Raw genomic sequence first — 22,864 nt, 5'->3', positions numbered from 1 at the left:
AGACAAAAGCCTCTCCACTAGGAAGCTTTAGACAAATATTCAATGATCTGGGTTTCCATGAGCTTTCAGGCGTTATTGCGCATGCGCAGAACCTTTCACCCTGAAGGTCAGAGAAACATGCGTGCGCTTCAGCCCGAATCTCGCGAGAAAACCACGGGAGGATTATTTCCAGGCAGCACAAGTCGCTCGTCGAAGGTTCTCTTTTACGTATTTCCGCTGTGACTGGTCACATGACTTTTTGCTAGGATAGGCCATATTTCCTGTAGAGTGTACGGCTGTATTTCGCAGCGATGTTATCGGCCATCGTTTGGTGAGCTGGGAGGCGGGACCGAGCTAAATGGTGGCGGAGTTGTGTTTCTGCATTTCACTAACGCGGTTACCGCCAGGCTCGGACAGTGAGCGCTAGAAAGGGCGGAAGTAAGGCCTGGAGGCTGCTGGGGAGGAGGTGAGTGCGGTGTGCGGGCTGGGAGTCCTCCCTGGGGTGGGGAGGGGGGATATGAGGGTCTCTCAGGGCTTGTACACACACCCCCTCCTCAGTGTGTTATGTACATGTGTATGGAGGAGCTCTGTGTATACCACAAGGTCTGTTACTTTACTGCAGAGACCCCTATAGAGAAGTATAGGGGGGTCCCCGGGATCTGTACTAGGTGTCCCAAGTGTAAGGGGCCCCCCATAGAGATCACATCCAGCACTGCTCTCCTTCAAGAGAACCTCTCACTGACTTACACTTCTATGGTCACAGCATTCACTTTATAACATCAGCACTGTGATAACAATACAGTTATATTTGACAATCCAATATAAGTTTACTTGAATAACCTCCTTTCATGTTGTGAGTTCTGCCTGTTTCTTTCAACAACGTCCTGAATTCCCAGCATGCTTTGCAGCTTCTCTACTTTTAACTTTCAATTTCTAAGGACTACATGTCCCATGGTAGCTTGCTGCCTGAATTCTATGCATTTACCACTTGCCGACCGCGTTCTAGCTCAAAGACGGCCACGGCGCAGTCATCCAGTTCTAGGAGAGCGTTGGACACAGCTGATCACAGATCGGGGTAACGGGCCAATCACAACAGATCATGTGTAAACAAACTTGCCATTATCAGCATTCTTTTCCTCCGAGGCTGTGTCTGTGGGAGGAAAAAAGAGCCGTTAACCGGCAAGCCTGTCAGGACGTCGTTGTCACTGATAATTAGTACAGAGACCCCAAAATTTCGTCCGCCGAAACATATCGGCTGAAAATTGTGTTTTCAGCATTTTGCTTATAAAGAAAAAGGTGCCAAAAACACATGTGATTTTGCCACAATTTTATTGTACTTATGGTGTGATTTTCATAGGTCATGTGACTAGAAAACCACATCACAAACATAACACAGGTGCGTTATTGATGTGTTTTCAATGCTTTCCAGGGGGGAGCTGTGGTTTGTTTTTGTTTTTGTTTGTTTTTTGTTTTTTTTAACTGACCAAAAATGCTGCAAGCAAGATTTTTTAACACCATAACTGAAGCACAAGGAACCAGTGTGAAGACCTATACATAGAATTTAAAGGGATACATTTTTCTAGAGATTTTCTTGTGCTAAAGGTGCCGATAATGACCAACAATAAATTCAAAATCAGTTCATGATTTTATAGTCAGGGGGGAAAAAAAAAAATAAATAATATATATATATATATATATATATATATATATATATATATATATATATATATATATATATATATATATATAATTTTCGGGCCAATTGCATACTGCAATTTCGGTACCAAAATTTCCATTCAGTGCACATCGGTGAAGAAAAAAAAAATCACTTATGTTAGCAAAATTTTATAAGAAACTTTTTTGTCTTTTTTTTTTTTTTACCTTTGTTTAGCAAAAAATAAAAACTCCGTGATTAAATGCCACCAAAAGAAAGCTCTGTCTCAAACAAAAATGATAAAATTCAAAGTGTGAGAGCGCTGAAAGCTGAAAATTGGCCTGGGGGGGGGGGATTTGGTTGTAAATTTACCTAGTAGGCAAGTAGTTGTAAACCCAAAAATGTAAAATTAAGCTGAATGTTGTATCTAACTCAGCAAAGCAGCAAAACTCTACTGTCTAAAGTCTAGCATCGAGCATCCTGTCCTCTGCAATCCTCCCCACTTTGTGTCACCACGCCTCTCCTCTCACCTCTCCTATGAGTGACAGACTTAATGAGGAAACTCCTGCACAAGCATGAGTGAAGGGGGCGTGTCTCCCACAGCCTGACTGAGCATTGAAGGTGACGGGAGCGCTTTGCGCGCTGCTAAGCTTCGGTAGGGAGAATTCCGCAAGCGTGTACAGCTGGTAATGACATCACAACTCCGCCTCCTGAGCTGTGTGTGCTGTGTACACGCCCACGGATCAGCCGGTATTCAGCGGGCTGAAGCGGGCAAAGACATGAAAATACTGAAGAACAGATAATGTGCTTGTCGTGTATTCTACAAACTTTAAGGAAATTTGAGTTTATTTGTTAGAAATGGGGTTTACAACCACTTTAAGGTAAGAAAAGGAAACACCTTTTAGGTGCAGACCCTGACCCAGCTCCCTCCCTAAATATTTACCTGAGCCTGATCTTGATCTAGCATTCCCTTTTCACTGGACTTAGTGGGAGCCATTGGCTCTTGCTGATGTCAAGCCGAGTCACACTGTATGTTCCAGTAAGTGCACACAGTGCTGCTTGGGATCACGCCCGCACAAGTACGCTTGCTAGGGGGTACTCAAAAGGCAGGAGGATCCAGGAGCATGGGTAGCGGACCAGAGAAGAGGAGAATTGGGTCTTCTCTGTGCAAAACCATTACACAAAGCATGTAAGTATAATATATTAAAAAAAAAAAAAAAGGAATCAAATGAAATAAATGAAAGGAATCAAATGAAATAGGCCTCTCTCAGAAAGGCTGTCATGGGGTGGTAAAAACCACCAGCCTGAACTATAACGTGACTGTACACATGCTATGGTTGAGATGCTTTGCAGCCTTGGCATTTTTAATTTGGAGTGCTGCGTTTGACAGGCAGCGCTGCTCGTCATACTCGCCCATTGAGTTCAGTAGGCACTTGCTGCAACCATGTGCAATGTACACAATTGTAGAGCAGGATGATAAAGTTTAATCAGATTATGAGGAGGCGATATAATACAGTGATATAAAACCTGCTAACTGTAAGTCAAATGCCCTCTGTAAAGCACTGTGACTGGAAGGGGAGAGCCTGAGATTGGTACAGCGGGGATTTCTGCACATCCTGACCTGGAGTGAAGAACAGGTGAATGGCTCCCAGGGTATGCAAGGCACAGGTGCTAACAGAGGAAGAACTTGGCTGGGTAGAAGAGTGTCAGGAGAGCATCAAGATGTCTTCTAGGCAATGCTTTCATGCCAGAACTGAGCCTTCCCGCTGTTCCATATCAGCTCCTCTGGCTCTTTTCTGCCAGCTCTTGCTGCTCTCCACATGAATATCTGTCAGTAAGCCTCTGAGTCAGTGAGGAAGCTGAGAGGCTCAAAGAGGCATGTTGACAGTGGAGGCATCGCAGAAAGCGGACAGAGACAGCCAAAGGCCAGATGTGGTCCTGAGGCGCAGTTTGCCCAGGTCTGGTCTAAGGTGTCGAACTCTAGGCAGCATGTTTTAATTGACGCTTTTTGTATGTTTTGAAGAAGATGACAAAGCGTTCTGTGAATGGGACCTGTTCAGTGGGACAGCCGCTTGGCACATGACCTGGAATATCGTGGCGATCACTGTAGTAGTGCTGACTACATTGATTGTTTCCACTGCTGTCGCTCAGGTATGAGGTATGCCTACTTAACATTGGTCCAAGCTGGAATGTAACTTTGTAATCTAGATTACACTTGGTGTTCAGCCACTGTAAAATAACAGTGCAGGTCAACAATGGCAACCACCACTATTCCTCAGTGCAGGTTTTCTGTAAGAATGGCAGTGTCAATCCTCAGTGTTCATTCATGTTACTATAGAGAGTCCTGTTTCTTGGTTGGCATGTCAGTGACTTTGAATACTTGTTGTTTCTGGAAAAGGAATATCTGTAGTTCTGCTCTGTGCTAGTTATATTTTGCATTAATGGTTTGTAATACAATGCCTATTTTACAGCACAGTAACTTTCTTTTTTTTTTTTTTCTTTTCTCTTTCTCACAGTAAAAAACATGGGGATCAAAGTTCAACGTCCGCGATGTTTTTTTGACCTATCAATCAACAATGTTACAAGTAAAACTGAATTAGAAAATAAGGTTTTGATGTTTGATCAATTCTCAGGTTTTTGTCGGGGGGAAGGTTCACCTTTAAAAAAATAAAAAAAATAAAAATCAAGCACCCCCCCCCCCCCCCATATAAATTTTTTTTTTTTGAGTCATAAATAGGTGGATGCATTAGTCTGATGCTGTATCTGTCCCCCGCTGGCTCTAAGGGTGAGAACCGGGCGATAAAACACTGCTGATCACTTAGCTTTCAGTGCTCTGTGAGCAGAGAGCCGATGGCTGTTAGTCACTGGCTCTCTGCTCTGCTCTGCTCCTCCAGTGCTCACTAGAGATCTGTGGAGGGAATGGCTGGCCCAGGCTCTCAGTGACTCGCTGAGAGGTTGAGCCAGGTGCCGGTCCAGGCTCCTGGGTGGTTCTTGACCATATGGTTGAGATCTTTCCCCAGCATGTACCATCTCTGTGACGTCCTTTGACAGTGGGCTTCAGCCCACTGTTGGCTAACGGTCACGGGAGTGCAGAACGAACTGTGATCCACAGAAGTACAGCCAAACAAGCTTTGGCTGTACTTTCTTTAATTCCTGGACTGGCGAAAGGAAGTGAAGCAATAAGTCCCTATGAGAACATGCATCCCAATCAAAAAATGACTAATGCCGCATACACACGAGCGGAATTTCCATCAGAAAAAACTTGGATGGTTTTTCTGACGGAATTCCGCTCAAGCTTGCCTTGCATACACACGGTCACACAAAAGTTCTCTGAACTTTCGACCGTCAAGAACGTGGTGACGTACAACACAACGACGAGTCAAGAAAATGAAGTTCAATGCTTCCAAGCATGCGTCAAATTGTTTCCGAGCATGCGTGATTTTTGCACGTCCGAATTGCATACAGACGAACCCATTTTTGGATCGGAACTTTCCCCAACCGAAAAATAGAGGGCATGCTCCCAATCTTTTGCTGGCTGGAATTCCGCCAGCAAAAGACAGATGGAGCATACACACGGTCGCATTTTCCGATTAAAAAACTCTCATTGGAGTTTTGCTGGTGGCATTTCCGATCATGTGTACGCATCATAAGAATCCAACCCATCCCCATCTTAACGGAAAAACAAAGTTTAGGTTTGAGTTTTTGTTTAAAGCTGAACTTGGGGGTATTGCACATAAAATTCTCTTGCAGTGGGCCACCCACACACCAGGGTGTTTTAAAAGCTTGTTAAGTCTAAAGGATGGAGCCCCCTCAGAGCCTCTTCTGTAAAGTGCTCCAACCAGTGGTCACACCAGTATCCCTGCATTGTATGTGAGAACGACAAGGGCCTACCCAGGGCATTGGGGAGAAGAAGTGAACACTAGAAGTCTGTCAAAGAGAGGAATAAGTTAAATATTACCCAGCCCCCCCCCCCCCCCCCCCCTTCCATACTGCAAGGATGTGTTTTGTGTCATTACCAGAGTTCACTTTCAAATTACTTACTATTCTCTTAGTAGCGCTGTTTTCTGCGCTGTAATACTTTGTCAATTACTCAGTGTTGACTCATGCAGCACTGGGCCCTAACAACTTTTACAGCAAGTTCTCTACTTACAAATGAGTTCCGTTCCGGTAGCTCATTCGTGCGTTCAACTTGTTTGTAAGTTCAACAAAGATCAGTGCTTGCAGACAAAGTCTGCGAGCACTGGTCAGTGTGTTCTAGCGGGGGGAGTCCCCCTGTCAGAACACAATAGCACAGCTGAGAAGATCGCTGTAAACACAAGCAATGTTAGTACAGCGATCTGTTTTATTTATTTTTTATTTTTATTGTTTTCATTCAGCCTGCTGGGTTGAATGAGGGAAAAAAAAAACTTTACAAACACATGTTCGCAACTTGAAGGTTGGTATGTAGAGAGCTTACTGTATTATTTTCTTTTCTTGGACCAGTGGAACTTTTTTTGTGGTCTAATGTGGGGAAAAAAAAAGCCTTTTCCCTTAGGGCTCTTTCACACGAACGATCCGTTCAGGTCCGCCTGTCAGTTTTATTTTAGGCGGACCTGAACGGACTTTCCATAGACCTCTATGGAGCGTCGGATGTCAGCGATGACATGTCCGCTGACTTCCGACCCGCTCCGATCCGAAAAAGTGTAACGGGGGAAAAACCTACTTTTCCATCCATTTTCGGATCGGGTGACGACGGACTCTACGTTCCGTCATCATCCGATTCCCCCGTAGGGGAGAGCGGCGCTCTGACAGGTCCGTCCCTGCACAGTGTGCTGAGATAGACCTGTCATCTGCCTGCTCAGCGGGGATCGACGGAGCATTCCCCCGCTGAGCAGAGCGGGCTCCATCTGACATCAAGGTCAGATTTTCACCTTTTTTTTTTTTTTTTTTTAATTTTATTTTTATTCATTTTTTAATATGGTGATAGGGAGGTGGTTTAATTGCTTAGGGTGTTTTATGATTGGGTATCAATACTCCCCCTCCCTCCCTATCTCACAAACCTCACTCCCCTGAGAATATTTCATAATAAACAAAATATGGCTGCAAGAGTGGGTATATTTATGGACTTGTGAGAGAGAAAATTGCCTGACTGGTATTTAAAGTGGATGTAAACCTGAAATTTTTTATTTATTTATTTTTTTTATGTCATAATGTAGAGTTTTAATGCGGTGGCAGAAAGAATGGCTTGTGTTCACTTTGTTCCTGATGTTCTAATTTTAGCCTAGTTAAATAATGAAGATGTTTATTTGTTCATGGTTCACTTGCAGTTGGAAGAGTTGTCTTTGAGCTGTTTACAGATATTTGTCCGAAAACATGTGAAAATTTCCGATGCCTCTGCACAGGTTAGTTAATACAAATCTCAATGTAACCTAAATTTTCCATTGTTTACTATGTTCCTGTTTGAAAGTCACTTTAAGCTGGAGTTCTGCTTTAAATGCATACAAGCGCTGAATGATTTGACTACTTTAAAGTGCGTTCTATACATCAAGGTAATAAACTGTCCAGTTGCTGTTCCTCCTCCCCTTCCCAAAGTACTTATCTGAGTCTTACATTGATCCAATGCTGTGCTCATCTGCAGGTCTTCTCTCTTAGCCTCCGCTGTCAGTCAGAGCTCTGCTCTGTCCTATTTGTTCTGTGTGTTTATATATGCCCGCAGCCCGCTTGGGAGTGTTCCCTCATAGCAAGTAGCTTGCTATGGTGGCACACAGAGAAGAGGCAAAGTGCACAGAGCCAGCAGGGAACCCCAGAAAAGGAAGTCCAGGGCCACTCTGTGCAATACCCTTGCCCAGGGCAGGCAAGTATAACCTTTTTTTGAAAAACAATAAAAGAAACCCTCTCGCTGCACTAAAGCAAAATGAAAATTGTAAAACAGGGCAGCAGCACAGTAAAGATACAAATACTGCTTTTATAACCTTTATTTTAGTTAAAAAAAATAAAACCTTACAACTTCTTTAAAGCCGAGTTCCGCCCAAATGTGGAACTTCTGCTTTAAGCACTCCTCGCCCCCTTACATGCCACATTTGGCATGTCATTTTTTTGGAGGGGGAGTGGGTGACTAGTTTTGAGTGGGACTTCCTGTCCCACTTCCGACTAGGGGCCGCCTAGGTGGCGACTCCTCTCCCCTAGGCTGCCCCTCCCTCTCGGCAATCTTCTGGGACACGTCACAGGTCCCAGAAGTTGCCTGTCCACTCGGAGAGAGCGGAGCACAACTCGCACAGTGCGCACCCGGCCGTGAAGCCGCAAGTTATCACGACCGGGTGCCCACAGTTTCATTGGAGGCGGGGGAGAGGAGCGATGCTCCGTGTGGCTGCATTGCTGAACCGTGGAACAGGTGAGTGTCTGTTAAGTCAGGAGCTACACTTTTTGTAGCTGCTGACTTTTAACCACCTAAGGACCAAGCCTCTTTCTGAGATTTGGTGTTCACAAGTTGAAAACCGTTTTTTCTCTCTAACGCCCTAGAGAATAAATTGGCGGTCGTTGCAATACTTTGTCACACCGTATTTGCGCAGCGGTCTTACAAGCGCACTTTTTGTTTTTTTGTTTTTTTTAAAAATACACTTTTTTTTAATTAAGAAATAAGACAATAAAGTTAGCCCAATTTTTTTTTTTTATATTGTGAAAGATAATGTTATGCCGAGTAAATTGATACCCAACATGTCACTCTTCAAAATTGCGCCCGCTCGTGGAATGGCGACAAACTTTTACCCTTCAAAATATCCATAGGCGACATTTAAAAAAATTCTCCAGGTTGCATGTTTTGAGTTAGAGGAGGTCTAGGGCTAGAATTATTGCTCTCGCTCTAAGGATCGATACCTCACATGTGTGGTTTGAACACCGTTTCCATATGCGGGCACTACTCATGTATGCGTTTGCTTCTGCACGCGAGCTCGGCGGGACGGGGTGCGTTTAAAACTTTTTTTTTTTTTTCTTATTTATTTTACCTTTTTATTTTTACACTGTTCTTTTAAAAAAAAAAAAAGTCACTTTTATTCCTATTACAAGGAATGTAAACATCCCTTGTAATAGAAAAAAGCATGTCAGGACCTCTTAAATTTGAGATCTGCTGTCAAAAAGACCTCAGATCTCATATTTACACACACACACACACACACAAAAAAAAAAGTCATTTGAAAAAAAAAAGCAAAAAGGTCCTTTAAGAGCTATGGGCGGAAGTGACAATTTGACGTTGCTTCAGCCCTGCAATGATATAGAGACGGGTGGGGGCCATCTTCCCCTTACTCGTCACCATACCAAGCCAGGGAGCAGACTAGATCGCCTCCGGCGCTACCTAGGCCACCGGAGCATGGTGGGAGATGGGGGCCTCTCCTGCCGCCGCCGATAAAGGTGATTTTGTGGCAAATCCGCTGCAGAGACCACTTTTATCTGAAAGCGGACCGCCCGCTGAAGAAGAGGATACTGGGGTTATGGCAGCTAGCTGCTGCTATAACGATAGTCCTCTTCAAAGTAGCGACGTAAAAAGACGGAGGATGATCCGTAAGCGGTTAATAAACTAAAAAGGCCTGGAACACCGCTTTAAGAGGCACTGTTGCCTTGCTCACTAATGGTAACTTGATCTGTTTCAAGGCTTACTGGTACTCTCCTTGCGTGCTCTCCCACACCACTCCTTTCTACATACAGTTTACACAACACTTGCAGCGGGCATAGGTAAACTGTGGCAGGCTCCATACTACTTTACTACAGGTTTTCATTTAAGAAAACATATAAGATGTGATTGTTGTAGTAGAAGAGTGTAGAAACTCTTTCCGGCTTGAAGATGCATATATGAAGCACAGCCTACATAAATAGTCCTTTTGGTTTTTCGTCCAGGCCTTGCTGTAGTGTACTGTTCTGTTTTATAGTCTGACAATCCCTGAGATGCAGGATTGATAATACAGGGCTCGATAAATTTAATTTTGAATCTAGGAGCCAGTTTTTTTTTTTTTTACAACTTTTCAGCGCTGGCGCACTCTGACAATTGCGCGGTCATGCAACAATGTACCCATGCGAAATTTCTATCAATTTTTTTAATCACACAGCTTTTTTTGGTGGTATTTTATTTATTTATTTTTTTGCTAAATACTTGAAAAAAGACCAAAGTTTTCTTCGCTTCTGCTATAGAATTTTGCAAATAAGCAATTTTTTCTTCTTCACTGATGGGCACTGATGAGGCTGCATTGATGGGCACTGATGAGAAGGCACTAATAGGTGGCTGCACCGCTTCCGAGTTGTCTGCTCGGAGCCAGTTCAGCTCCGCCGGCTCATGCTCCGAGGTAAGGATGAGACCGCTCGGCTTGGACCCACACAGAGTGATCCTGTAGTAGGGGCCGGGGCGGGAAGCTCGAGTCTACATCGCCGGTGTGACAGGGGACACTTCCTGCCAGGGGCGCCACTCTGCTTCTCCCCCGACCTGCTCCTCCTACTTCCATACAGCCATGCATCACTCCTAACTTGCTCTTCACCCCAACCCCCCCACCCCCACCCCCGTGCTATGGCCACTGAAGTTGACAAAAGCCCAGGCACCAGGACACAATTTCTACTCACCACAGCAACCTGGTGCTTGGGGTTTGTCGAGTCCTGTGATAAGCCTATACGCCTCTTCTGTATCTAGTGTTCAGAAAACGTGATTTCAACAAAATGTCAGTGCTAATATGTTTTCAGTTATCAGTTTCAAGCCTGCTTTGTATGTTTGAGAGTAGTGATACTAGGAGCCTGCAGAAAGGAATCTGCACACCACAGACTTCAGAAAATGAAGTCCAGGTGACCTTTTAAGTTACTCTCAGAATTCTGGTCTGTGTGAATTGCACAAAACTGGTAGGTTGCAGTGTTACCTAAATAGGATTAGTAGTTTACTGATTTACTAGGGATGAAGTTAGCGGTTGTTTCTGGGCCAATGAGCTATAGGCAGGAGATTTTCCCTTTGTGTATGTCAAGCTGTGGGGCACAAAATCTCTGCTCCCTACTCATTGGCCCAGCAACGAAGTCTAACTTCCAGGTTCAAAGTAAACCCAAGCTCATCACTACGGATTATGGTAACTGTTGCTTAGCATTGCTCTTAAAAAGAAGTGGTCCTTAAATACAGAAGCTACTGTTGCTGCTGACATACTGATGTTTGGCCGCCATGCTAATCCTTTGACTTCAGTCCTAAAGCACATGTGCAGATCCGAAGGTGTGACCTACACTCTAACATTCTAACCTGGATGCTTGGTTCAGGTCAGTGACTTTTGGGGGGCGGGAGAATGAAAATCCATAGTAGTCAGGCAGCTAACCACTGGCATGCCCTGTATTTCTTGCAGTACAGATTTCTTGTACTGTATGGCAGTTATTAGTGATATCATAAATGTCTAGAGATAATTTTGTGTCAAATGTATTAATCGACAGCTGGAGGGAAAGATTTGTGCGTTGACATTTCCATTTCAATAGTCATTACATGGTTCATAATTCTGGCGTGTTAAATGTACTTGACATCTTTTTTTTTCTGTTTTCTTTTTTTTTTTTTAGGTGAAAAGGGTATTGGGAAAAGCACACAGAAGCCATTGCATTACAAAAACTGCTTGTTCCATCGAGTGGTAAAGGATTTCATGGTTCAGGGAGGAGATTTTAGTGAAGGTAATGACACGTGTTCCTTGATTTAATCCACTAGGCAAATATCTAACATACAAAAACCTTGTCACACTAAGGTGGTTGCTACTAGCAATACATTTTTCCAAGTTAAGGGTTTTTTTTTTTTTTGCCAATGTTTGAACTGTACGTTATACAAAATGGGTTCTATACACGTTAAAGCGGTATTAAATTCCTAAACTCTTTCTTTTAAAAAATGGGCCCCAGGTGGTTTATTGCATAATTTGCTAGTATACACTGCATATTCACACGTTAGGACAGACTTGCCTGTGAAATGAAGCCCTTCAGCACTGAGCTGTCACCGCTCCTGGTGCTTCCATCTTCACCGCTGGGTTAGCGATGTTCATAACAAACTTTTACAAAGAAATCTGTAAGGTGAATTTACACAGGACCCACTCCTCATTGACACCCCATCCCACCCCCACCCCCCCTCCGCTAACCTGCAGCGCAGCGATCACCCGTTCTGAGCCCCGGTATAACTGCCTGACTGCTTCGGCGCTTAGAAATCCCCCACAGCTTTCTCTCTTCTTCTTGAGGAAGGGGTCCTGTGTAAGTTCACCTAACAGATTTTTATGTAAAGGTGAACTTGCCCTTCTAAATGCCGCTCTAAAGTTGGTAATAGAGCCATAGGCAATAAGGCTCTTCAGAACATACTATGACATTAATACATTACGTTTGGGGGGTTGTTATTGTCACTATCCTGGCGTTGCTTTCATAGTGTAGTAATTGCTTACACATGTGTTCTTGTTAGTGTTCCACTTGTTTGCTCTTTTTGAAGAGTTAATTTCTTATTTTTATTAGGCAATGGAAGAGGAGGAGAATCAATATATGGAGGATTTTTTGAAGGTAATAAGTTTCAGATTGATGTTTAAATTATGACAGCAACCCCCACCCCATTTCTCTTCTTTGCTTCACTCATCTGTCTCTTTATTCCTTTCCCCCATACATAAGCTCTGGCAGTTCCTGCCTTTTGCCATAGGTATACTGTATTTGCTGTCATTGTGACCATTTCTTATTGTACATCACGGGACACAGAGCCATATTAGTTACTATGTGGGTTATAGGCCACCTTCGGGTGATGGACACTGGCACGCCCTAAGACAAAAAGTGCCCTCCCTATATAACCCCTCCCACTACTGGGAGTACCTCCGTTTTGTCGCCAGTGTCTAAGGTGTTGGTCATGAGTAAAGATGTGCTGTGCTGAGCTCCACTGGAGCAATCCTTGCTGGGGCTAGCCATGCTGACCGGATCCATTCAAAGTGTCTCTTCTGGCCAAATTGAATGGTGCCCGGGCCTCGTCTCCGAAGAAACGAGGTTTTTGCCTCTGAATGCTTCTCTTTTTAGAGAGCTGGACCCTGGGATCCAGTACTTGGTAGTAAGGCCATAAAGTTTTACTGGCGGGGTGCTGTTGCAGGTCCAGGATTGTGGGTTTCCTCAAGGATCCCCAGCTCCTGAAGGTTTAACGGAACCCACCGTGAAGGGTGAAGATTGGGTCTGTTGGTTTACCACAGAAAACCCTGCGGTGGGAAAGGTAAGTGGAGTTTTCTAATAAATTTTTAGAATTTTCTTATGAATGTCTCTTTTAAAATCAGTAAAATGTTGTCATGCCTGTGTCACCACTGGGGGCTGTATTCAGCACTCACCGCCTCATGCTGGAAACAGCGCTATGTCAGAGAGCTGAAATGCTTCCTCCTCCTTCAGTCGGACAGCAGGACCTCCGGTAAGCTTGAGGGGGGGGGTTTCTCCCCGCTTATCACCCCCCTGTGCCGACAGTCTCCCCCTCGTGGGGAAGGAGTGCTCAGTCTTTTAAAAAAAAAAAAAAAGACAGTAACTAGCGCGATCAGAACGCCGTTCAGCGGCTTGCAAACCCCCCCATGCGCAATGCTGTCTCTTGGTAGGTCCGAGAGGACCTGTAGCCCGCCGCTCACGCAGGAAATCCCTTACATTTTCAAAAAAGTGGGAGGAGCCGTAGGCATGGCGGGGCTTAGCGGCGTCTGCGTTCTTCGACGCCCAAACACGAGGCAAGTTTTTAGAAGCACACTGTGTGTTACTGCAGGCTGTGGAGGGACACAAGAGCAAAGAGGTGGCATTAACAGGTTTGGTGACACAGGCATTTCCTTTGACACATTTTTTACTGCTGCATCAGGCTGGGCATTAATAGCAGCAATTGGGCTGGACTATAGACTTAGCAGTGTTATGCATTCCTTCTGGTAGTGCCTCTGCTTTGTGTATCAGGCTATGAGCGGAAGGGGGACAAGGAACACCCCAAAGGGTTCTAGAGGATAGATTGTTTCATGACAACCTAAATCCATGTCTAAAAAGATGGCATCCTCCTGAGAGTGATGCGGCCGGTCCAGCAGCTCTGGACACTTCAGCCCTTATCTATCTGGAGGTTTTTTCTTCTACCATTTAAGGTTTGGAACAGAAGATTGATGCTTTATTCGCTTCCCACAGTGGGCCCAAGCGTAGCAGATCCCCGTCCATTGCTCAAGACTCTCATGCTAAGGAACAAGGGGCGAGAGATCATGAAGTTCTCTCAAAGGGGGGAAGAAAGGGAAAAACGAATGCGGTGAATAAATATTAGGAGACACAGGTGATGGATGTAGCCATGAGATTAGAGGGAGGGAAAAGAAGATAGAGTGATATGATATAGAAGTAAATACACAAGAACGACATAGAATAGTGCAGGAATAGGCATGTATATTCTATGTGTAATGTTTTATTGAACAAAATGCACGAATGATATGTATAATGAGAATAATTTTCTAAAATAAAAAAAAAAATTCTCTCAAAGGATCAGGAAGAGGCTGATGACTCCACTTCCGAAGATCCTAATATGGAAGGATCAGCAAGTTGCTCCGCTCAACCTTTTTACTGCCTGTAACGCAGTCTATTGATGAGCCCACCTCTGGTTTGGGATCACTAAAGCCTCCCCAATCTGATACCTTTCCTATCCATTCATGGCTAAAAAAGTTGATGGATTCTGAGTGGGAGCACCCAGATAAACAGTTTTTTGCTCCAAAAACGTTTTCTATACTTTATCCTATGGAGGAGGAATTCTATAAGAAATGGGGGATTCTAGCAATTGATGCTGCTATATCCTCAGTAAACAAAAACCTGACTTGTCCTGTAGACAATGCGCAAATGTTGAAGGATCCAACAGATAAAAGGTTGGAATTTCTTTTTAAGAACAACATTGCTCTTGCAGGTTCAGGTGGCTCTTGCGGCAATTGGAGTATCTCAGTCCATAAAGGACCAGTTCGTAGAGGTACTCAAAATTATTCCTGATCAGCAGGCCCAGCAGATGGCTGGCATATCGGAGGCACTGTGTTTCACAGTGGATGCTATGAAAGATTCTATTATTCAAGCCTCACGGCTTATGCTAGGGCTGGTACATATGCACAGAGTCCTATGGTTGAAAAATTGTTTAGCCAAAGCGCCATTTAAATAGCTCTTGGCCAGTTTCCCATTTCATGGTGAACGGTTGTTTGGAGACTATCTGGATAAGTATATCCAAAGAATTTCTAATGGGGAAAAAGTTTTTTTACCAGTAAAGCAGAAGTTTAAACGTTTTTCCTTTTAAACATGCATCTTCTCCAGTGCAAGGAGCATCTGCCTCCAGGCAGTCTCGACGGCCTCCACCGTCGGGTTCAAGAGGAAGACCTCAAGGGCAGTCCCAGGGCCAAAAGATGACATGGGGCAGGAAACCCGCAAAGCAAAATACTAAAGCCTCCTTATGAAGGGGCGCCCCTGCTTGCTCGGGTGGGGGGAAGGCTTCTACACTTTTCAAAGATCTGGCAGGAGCATTGTCAGGACAGATGGGTGGCTTCCTCAATTTCTCTAGGTTACAAACTAGAATTCCCGTCTCCCCGTTTTTTAAGATCAAACGTTCCCAGAGATAAGGAAGTCTCTCTTTCTGGCTCTGGATCATCTTTTGTCTCAGAAAGTGATATTAGAGGTTCCCACAGAAGAGCAGGGATCAGGGTTTTATTCAAACCTCTTCACGGTACCAAAACCAAACGGGGAGGTAAAACCCATTTTAGATCTCAAGGATCTAAACCGGCACTCGAATATCCGTTCCTTTTGCATGGAGACAATCTGATCGGTTGTCTGCATTCTACAAGGAGGAGAATTTTTGGCATCGATCGACATCAAAGATGCCTATCTCCATGTGCCAATTTTTGGAAGGGGGACTACTTGAGTCGCCAACAATTGTTTCCGGAAGAATGGTCCCTTCACCCTGACATCTTTCTGTCGATATGTCAAAGATGGGGTGTTCCGGACATGGATCTGTTCGTGTCCAGATTCAACAACAAGGTCGACAACTTTGTGTTAAGGACAAGGGATCCGCTGGCATGCGGAACAGACGCCTTGGTCTTTTCGTTGGATCAGTTTTCACTATGCGTTTCCTCCGGTTCTGCTGTTTCCGCGCCTTCTTCGCAGGATCAAGCAGGAAGGGAAGGAGGTGATTTTGGTGGCCCAGAAGATCTTGGTTTGCCGAGATCATAAATATGGCGGTAGGGGACCCTTGGACCCTGCCGCTGTGGCCAGACCTTCTCGCACAAGGTCCGGTATTCCATCCTACCTTACAAACGCTAAATTTAATGGTTTAGCTATTGAAACCCACTTTCTAAAGGACCGTGGGTTGTCTCCTTCAGTAGTGTCTACTTTGGTTAATGCTAGGAATCCGGCCTCCAGAGTCATATATTATAGAGTTAGGAAGGCATAGGTCTCCTAGTGTGAATCCAGGGGTTGGCACCCCAGAAAGTATGTCATGGGTAGGATCCTTGAATTCCTGCAGATGGGATTGGAAATGAAGCTGGCCATGAGTACTATCAAGGGCCAGGTCTCAAGCCTTATCAGTATTGTTTCAACGGCCTCTTGTTTCTCACTCTCTGGTTCGTAACTTTATTCAGGGGGTAACGCGGATTAATCCTCCTGTCAGGACACCCCTGAACCCTTGGGATTTGAATTTAGTCTTGTCGGCTTCACAGAAACGGCCTTTTGAACCTATAAGGGATATTCCCTTCATTCTTTTTAACCATTTCCCGACCGGCTCCTGTAGATATACGTCGGCAGAATGGCACGGCTGCGCAAAGTAACGTACCTGTACGCGATCTCCGTGAGTCAGGTCGTGGGTCCCGCAGACTCGATCGCTGCGGGCATACCCGCGATCGCCTCACGGAGAGGACGAAAGGGGAGATGCTGCTGTAAACGGCATCTCCCCGTTCTGCCTAGTGACAGTGTCACTGGATCTCTGCTCCCTGTCATCGGAGCAGAGATCAGTGACGTCACATACACAGCCCATCCCCCTACAGTTAGAATCACTCCCCTAGGACATATTTAACCCCTCCCCGCCCCATAGTGGTTAACCCCTTCACTGCCAGTGTCATTTACACAGGATTCAGTGCATTTTTATAGCGCTGATTGCTGTATAAATGACAATGGTCCCAAAAATGTCCGACATGTCCGCCATAACGTCGCAGTCACAATAAAAATCGCTGATCGCCGCCATTACTAGTAAAAAAAAAAAAAAAAAAAAATGAATAATAAAAATGCCATAAAACTATCCCCTATTTTGTATAGCTTTTGCACAAACCAATCAAACGCTTATTGCGAATATTTTTTTTTTTTTTTGGTAAAAAAAAAAAAATGTAGAAGAAACTAAACTGAGGAAAAAAAAATGTTTTTTTATATGTTTTTTGGGGGATATTTATTATAGCAAAAAGTACAAAATAATGCGTTTTTTTTCAAAATTGCCGCTCTTATTTTGTTTATAGCGCAAAAAATAAAAATCGCAGAGGTGATCAGATACCACCAAAAGAAAGCTCTATTTGTGGGAAAAAAAGGACATGGAGCCACGTCACACGACCACGCAATTGTCAGTTAAAGCGACACAGTGCCGAATCACAAAAAGTGCTCTGATCAGGAAGGGGGTAAATTCTTCCGGGGCTGAAGTGGTTAACGAGGAAGATAATTTTTTTTGGTTGCCATATCCTCTGCCAGAAGAGTATCGGAATTGGGGGCTCTTTATTGTAATGAGCCATATTTGATTATTCATAAGGATAAGGTGGTATTGCGGCCTCATCCTAAATTCCTACCGAAGGTATTGACAGGTTTTCATTTAAACCAGGATATCCTGCCTTCTTTTTTTTCCAGAACCTCGCTCTGTGGAAGAGAGGTCACTACATTCTCTTGATGTAGTGAGAGCGGTCAAGGTCTATTTAAAGGTGACCGCTCAGATTCGCAAAACAAATGTTTTGTTTGTATTGCCAGAAGGTCCTAAAAGAGGACAGGCAGCAATCAAAATCTACTATTTACAAATGGATTTGTCAAGTGATTGTTCAAGCTTATGGTCTAAAGAGGAAAATTCCTCCTTTTCATGTTAAAGCGCACTCCACCAGGGCTGTTAGTGCTTCCTGGGCAGTGCATTACAAGGCCTCCATGGCTCAGATCTGCAAGGCTGCAACTTGGTCTTCAGTCTATACATTTACCAGATTCTATCAAATCGATGTAAAAGGTCATGAGGATATTGCCTTTGGGCACAGTGTACTGCAGGCTGCAGTATGAGGGCACTTTTTGTCTTGGGGCGTGCCAGTGTCCATCACCTGAAGGTGGCCCATAACCCACGTAGTAACTACTATGGCTCCGTGTCCCGTGATGTACTAATCCTATTTTTACCCTTTTTATTGAATGAGGTTTATCTCCAGCTTCTTGGCCTCCCTGTTGAATTTAGCTTTATTGTTTTATTGTCACTCTGATGTACCAATAAACGACACTTCAAGGATTAGAGTTTTGCCAGCTCTCCTTATTACTGTCCCTGTTGAATTAGTCTTTGCTCATGCGTATCTCTCCATGGATGGAATGCCTCTGACTGTGATAATGATTTTTTTTTTTATCATTACCCAGTCCTATATGTGTCATCGACCTCCCATTACTTTTCTGTATAGCTGTATGGTAAATTTGTGCATTTTGTGATCCGATGGTGCCATCGTTGATTTCGAAATTCAACCAGTCAAGCCTTCAATTTCAACTCCTGCTGCTACAGAAAAGATTGGCTGTAAATCTCCTTTTTGGAAATTTTCTTTTCTTTCGCTCATGCGCATTTCTTTTTCAATTATTTCTTGCATGATTCTCCCATCATTGATTAGAAATTAATTTGTTTTTCCAAAAATTTCCAACATGCCAGATCACTCAAATTTGACGGCTGCACAAAAATTTGCTGTTGCTGCAGCCCGCTAATGGTACACAATTCTTAGTTAAGATTTTTGTAAGAAAATTCTTTTGCATGCACACATGAGACAAAGCCAACTATGCCTTGACCTTTTTTACAGCAACACGGTTGGTTGCAGTGAAGGAAATAATGGAATATTTTCTCTCAAAATTCTAATAGTAAACCTCTCCAAGAGACTCCGTTTCAAATCATTGGAACATTTATTTTCATTTGGTTAGTCAAGAAAATATTTACTATAATTTGTAACTTTTATTTTTCTTTAGTGTGATTTAAAAGGGCATTAACCACTTCAGCCCCGGAAGGATTTACCCCCTTCCTGACCAGAGCACTTTTTACAATTTGGCACTGCGTCGCTTTAACTGCTAATTGTGCGGTCATGCAATGCTGTACCCAAACGAAATTTGCGTCCTTTTCTTCCACAAATAGAGCTTTCTTTTGATGGTATTTGATCACCTCTGCGTTTTTTATTTTTTGCGCTATAAACGGAAAAAGACCGAAAATTAAAAAAATATATATTTTCTACTTTTTGTTATAAAAAAAAATCCAATAAACTTAATTTTAGTCATACATTTAGGCCAAAATTTATTTAGCCACATGTCTTTGGTAAAAAAAATGTCAATAAGGGTATATTTATTGGTTTGCGCAAAGGTTATAGCATCTACAAACTAGGGTACATTTTCTGGGATTTACACAGCTTTTAGTTTGATCTCCTATGTCATTTCTGGAGGTGCTAAAATGGCAGGGCAGTACAATTCCCCCCCCCCCCCCCCCAAGGAAATTGCTGAGAGGCATGTTGAGCCCATTGAATATTATTTTTTTTTGTTTTGAATAATGACAAAAAAAAAGAAATTACAAAAAGTAGTCACTAAATGATATATTGCTCACACAGGCCATGGGCATATGTTGAATTGCACCCCAAAATACATTTAGCTGCTTCTCCTGAGTACGGGGATACCACATGTGTGGGACTTTTTTGGGAGCCTAGCTGCATACGGGGCTCCGAAGACCAATCACCGCCTTCAGGATTTCTAAGGGCGTAAATTTTTGATTTCACTGCTCACTACCTATCAGTTTCGAAGGCCATAAAATGCCAAGATAGCACAACCCCCCCCCCCCCCCCCCCCCCAAATGACCCCATTTTGGAAAGTAGACACCCCAAGCTATTTGCTGAGAGGCATGGTCAGTATTTTGCAGCTCTCATTTGTTTTTGCAAAAACATATTATTTTTTTTTTCTTTTTTCAATTTTCAAAACTTTGTGACAAAAAGTGAGGTCTGCAAAATACTCACTATACCTCTCAGCAAATAGTAGCTTGGGGTGTCTACTTTCCAAAATAGGGTCATTTGGGGGTGGTTTGTGCCACCTGGGCATTCCATGGCCTCCGAAACTATGATAGGCAGTGAAGAGTGAAATCAAAAATTTAAGCCCTTAGAAAGCCTGAAGGCGGTGCTTGGTTTTCGGGGTCCCGTACGCGGCTAGGCTCCCAAAAAGTCTCACACATGTGGTATCCCCGTACTCAGGAGAAGCAACAGAATGTATTTTGGGGTGTAATTTCACATATTCCCATGGCATATTTGAGCAATATATCATTTAGTGACAACTTTGTGCAAAAAAAAAAAAAAAAAATTGTCTTTTTCCCGCAACTTGTGTCACAATATAAAATATTCCATGGACGCAACATGCTTCTCAGCAAATAGGGTGGGAAGCTTATGTCACACATCACCCACTCTTCTAACCACTTGAAGACAAAGCCCTTTCTGACCCTTTTTGGTTTACATGAAAAAAATTTTTTTTTTTTGCAAGAAAATTACTTTGAACCCCCAAACATTTGTATATTCTTTTAAAGCAAATGCCCTACAGATTAAAATGGTGGGTGTTTATTTATTTTTTTTTTTTTTTCACACAGTAATTGCGCAGCGATTTTTCAAACGCATTTTTTGGGGAAAAAACACACTTTTTTTAAATTTTATTGCACTAAAACACTATATTGCCCAAATGTTTGATGAAATAAAAAAGATGATCTTAGCCGAGTACATGGATACCAAACGCAACATGCTTTAAAATTGCGCACAAACGTGCAGTGGCGACAAACTAAATGCATTTTTAAAAGCCTTTACAGGTTACCACTTTAGATTTACCGAGGAGGTCTACTGCTAAAATTACTGCCCTCGATCTGACCTTCGCGGTGATACCTCACATGCATGGTGCAATTGCTGTTTACATTTGATGCCAGACCGACGCTTGCGTTCGCCTTTGCACGAGAGCGGGGGGGGGGGGGGACAGGGGTGCTTTGCTTTTTTTTTTTTTTTCTTATTTTTTAAACTGTTCCTTTTTTTTTTTTTATTTTTTTTATTTTTTTATTTTTTTTATTTTTTTATTTTTTTTTATTTTTTTTTTTCTTAATCATTTTTATTGTTATCTCAGGGAATGTAAATATCCCCTATGATAGCAATAGGTAGTGACAGGTACTTTTTTTTGAAAAAATTGGGGTCTATTAGACCCTAGATCTCTCCTCTGCCCTCAAAGCATCTGACCACACCAAGATCGGTGTGATAAAATGCTTTCCCAATTTCCCAATGGCGCTGTTTACATCCGGCGAAATCTCAGTCATGAAATGCTAGTCGCTTCCGGTTTCTTAGGCCATAGAGATGTTTGGAGCCATTCTGGTCTCTGATCAGCTCTATGGTCAGCTGGCTGAATCACTGACTGGTTTTCCTGTTGGGACAGGAGAGCCAGAGAAAAACATGGAAGACGGTGGGGGAGGGCATTCCCTCCCACTGCTTGTAAAAGCAGTCTAGAGGCTAATTAGCCGCTAGGATTACTTTTACATGAAAGCCGACTGCTGGCTGAAAAGAATGATACCAAGATGATACCTAAACCCGCAGGCATCATTCTGGTATAACCACTCAAAGTCCAGCAACATACCAGTACGTTGCTGGTCCTTGTTGGGCATATATTGTAATCTTTTTTTTATGCAGCCTGTGGGCTAAACGAAAAAAAGAGATTGATCGGTGGGTATGCCCACCATTAGAATACCTCCCTTCATCCACCCACTTCTAATGATGGGCATACATGCACTGTTTATATATGCCGAAGCATGGGGGCATCCGCCCCAAAAGGTAGGAGCAAATCGCTCCTCTGCCCCTGCTGCCCCCATGCTTTGGCATATATGCTCTTCTTCTTCTTTTTTTTTTTTTTTTTTAACTGTGGTGCTGAAAGCGCCTCCTACAGTGCTGGAGTCATGGCTTTATGTATCGTGGGAGCAAATGCTGTGTTGCTGTCAAGATAAATAAATCCGCGCTGCAACTGAATGGCATACCTGCTAAACAAATGATGGATAACAATAAAACAAAGCAACATTACAGTATAACAGTAACACTTACCATACCTGCAAAGCAAATACAAAAAAAACATAGTAAAAAATAAAACATTTAACGCAACCTGTGCCTAAAATATATATATGCTGAAGCATGGGGGCATCCTCCCGCAAAAGGTAGGAGCAAATCGTTCGTCCGCCCCTGCTGCCCCCATGCTTCGGCATATATGCTGAAGTATGCAGCTGTGGTGGTGAAATCACCTCCGACAGCGCTGGAGTCATGACTTTATGTATCGTGGGAGCAAAAGCTGTTGCTGTCAAGATAAATAAATCCGCTCTGCAGCTGAATGGCGTACCTGAAAACAAAAAAATGGTTAACCATAAAACATAGTAAACAGTAAAGTATAAAAAAATTGCATACCTATAAAGCAAACATGATAAAACATAATAAAAATAAAACATTGCAGAATAGAATACAGTAAAAAAGAGCAGAACAATAGAGAGAACAATAAAACGACAACTATTTTTGTTTTTTTGTGTTTTTTTTTTTTTTTTTTTTTTCACTTTTTTTTTTTTTTTTTGTAACTGTAACCGTTTCCAGGTTCGGGTCTCTCAAAATGTGATGGCATCTTGGGAGACCCTGTGAAAGTGTGTCCTAGTCTGTGCAGTGCTGTACCCTACGCTAATACTCAACTAGTGTATGGTAGCGTTCAAAACATTCACCAATGCAAAGACCAGGATTGTCAGGACAGGAAGGACATTAGTGGGTGTCACGCCTATATCCGCGCTTGCTGCAGACACAACATCTTTTTTGGGGGGCTCGTTGGGTAGGGGTACTCGGGAGGACATAAAGAAAATGTCTCTCATGCAGCCGGCTTACTGCATTTGGTTGGGGAAGGTGAGGTGGAGCACGGCTCTGACAATCTCTCTTCCTGGAATTTAAGGAAGGATCCAATCCGTCCTGAAGCTCTGTATAGCACATAAGCGTTCAGCAAAGCCAATTGAAATAAATAAACAGACACTTT

At 43.2% G+C, this 22,864-nt stretch overlaps 1 protein-coding gene across 1 annotated transcript in view; it reads left to right on the top strand.

The window, feature by feature from the left end:
* Positions 1-215: 215 nt before the first annotated feature.
* The window catches only part of PPIG (peptidylprolyl isomerase G), a 52,049-nt gene continuing 29,400 nt past the window's right edge, over positions 216-22,864 (top strand). Inside the window, exons 1-5 of the mRNA XM_073633954.1 lie at positions 216-445; positions 4,150-4,218; positions 6,940-7,014; positions 11,171-11,278; positions 12,092-12,136. Coding sequence (XP_073490055.1) covers positions 4,158-4,218; positions 6,940-7,014; positions 11,171-11,278; positions 12,092-12,136 — 289 coding nt within the window. The 5' untranslated portion in view covers positions 216-445; positions 4,150-4,157. The remainder of the gene's footprint in view (positions 446-4,149; positions 4,219-6,939; positions 7,015-11,170; positions 11,279-12,091; positions 12,137-22,864) is intronic.

This window comes from Aquarana catesbeiana, linkage group LG06, assembly GCF_042186555.1.
Source record: "Aquarana catesbeiana isolate 2022-GZ linkage group LG06, ASM4218655v1, whole genome shotgun sequence".
NCBI classification, from domain to species: domain Eukaryota; kingdom Metazoa; phylum Chordata; class Amphibia; order Anura; family Ranidae; genus Aquarana; species Aquarana catesbeiana.
Note: the sequence above shows the minus strand (reverse complement) of the source record. Positions and strands in the feature narration are given on the sequence as shown.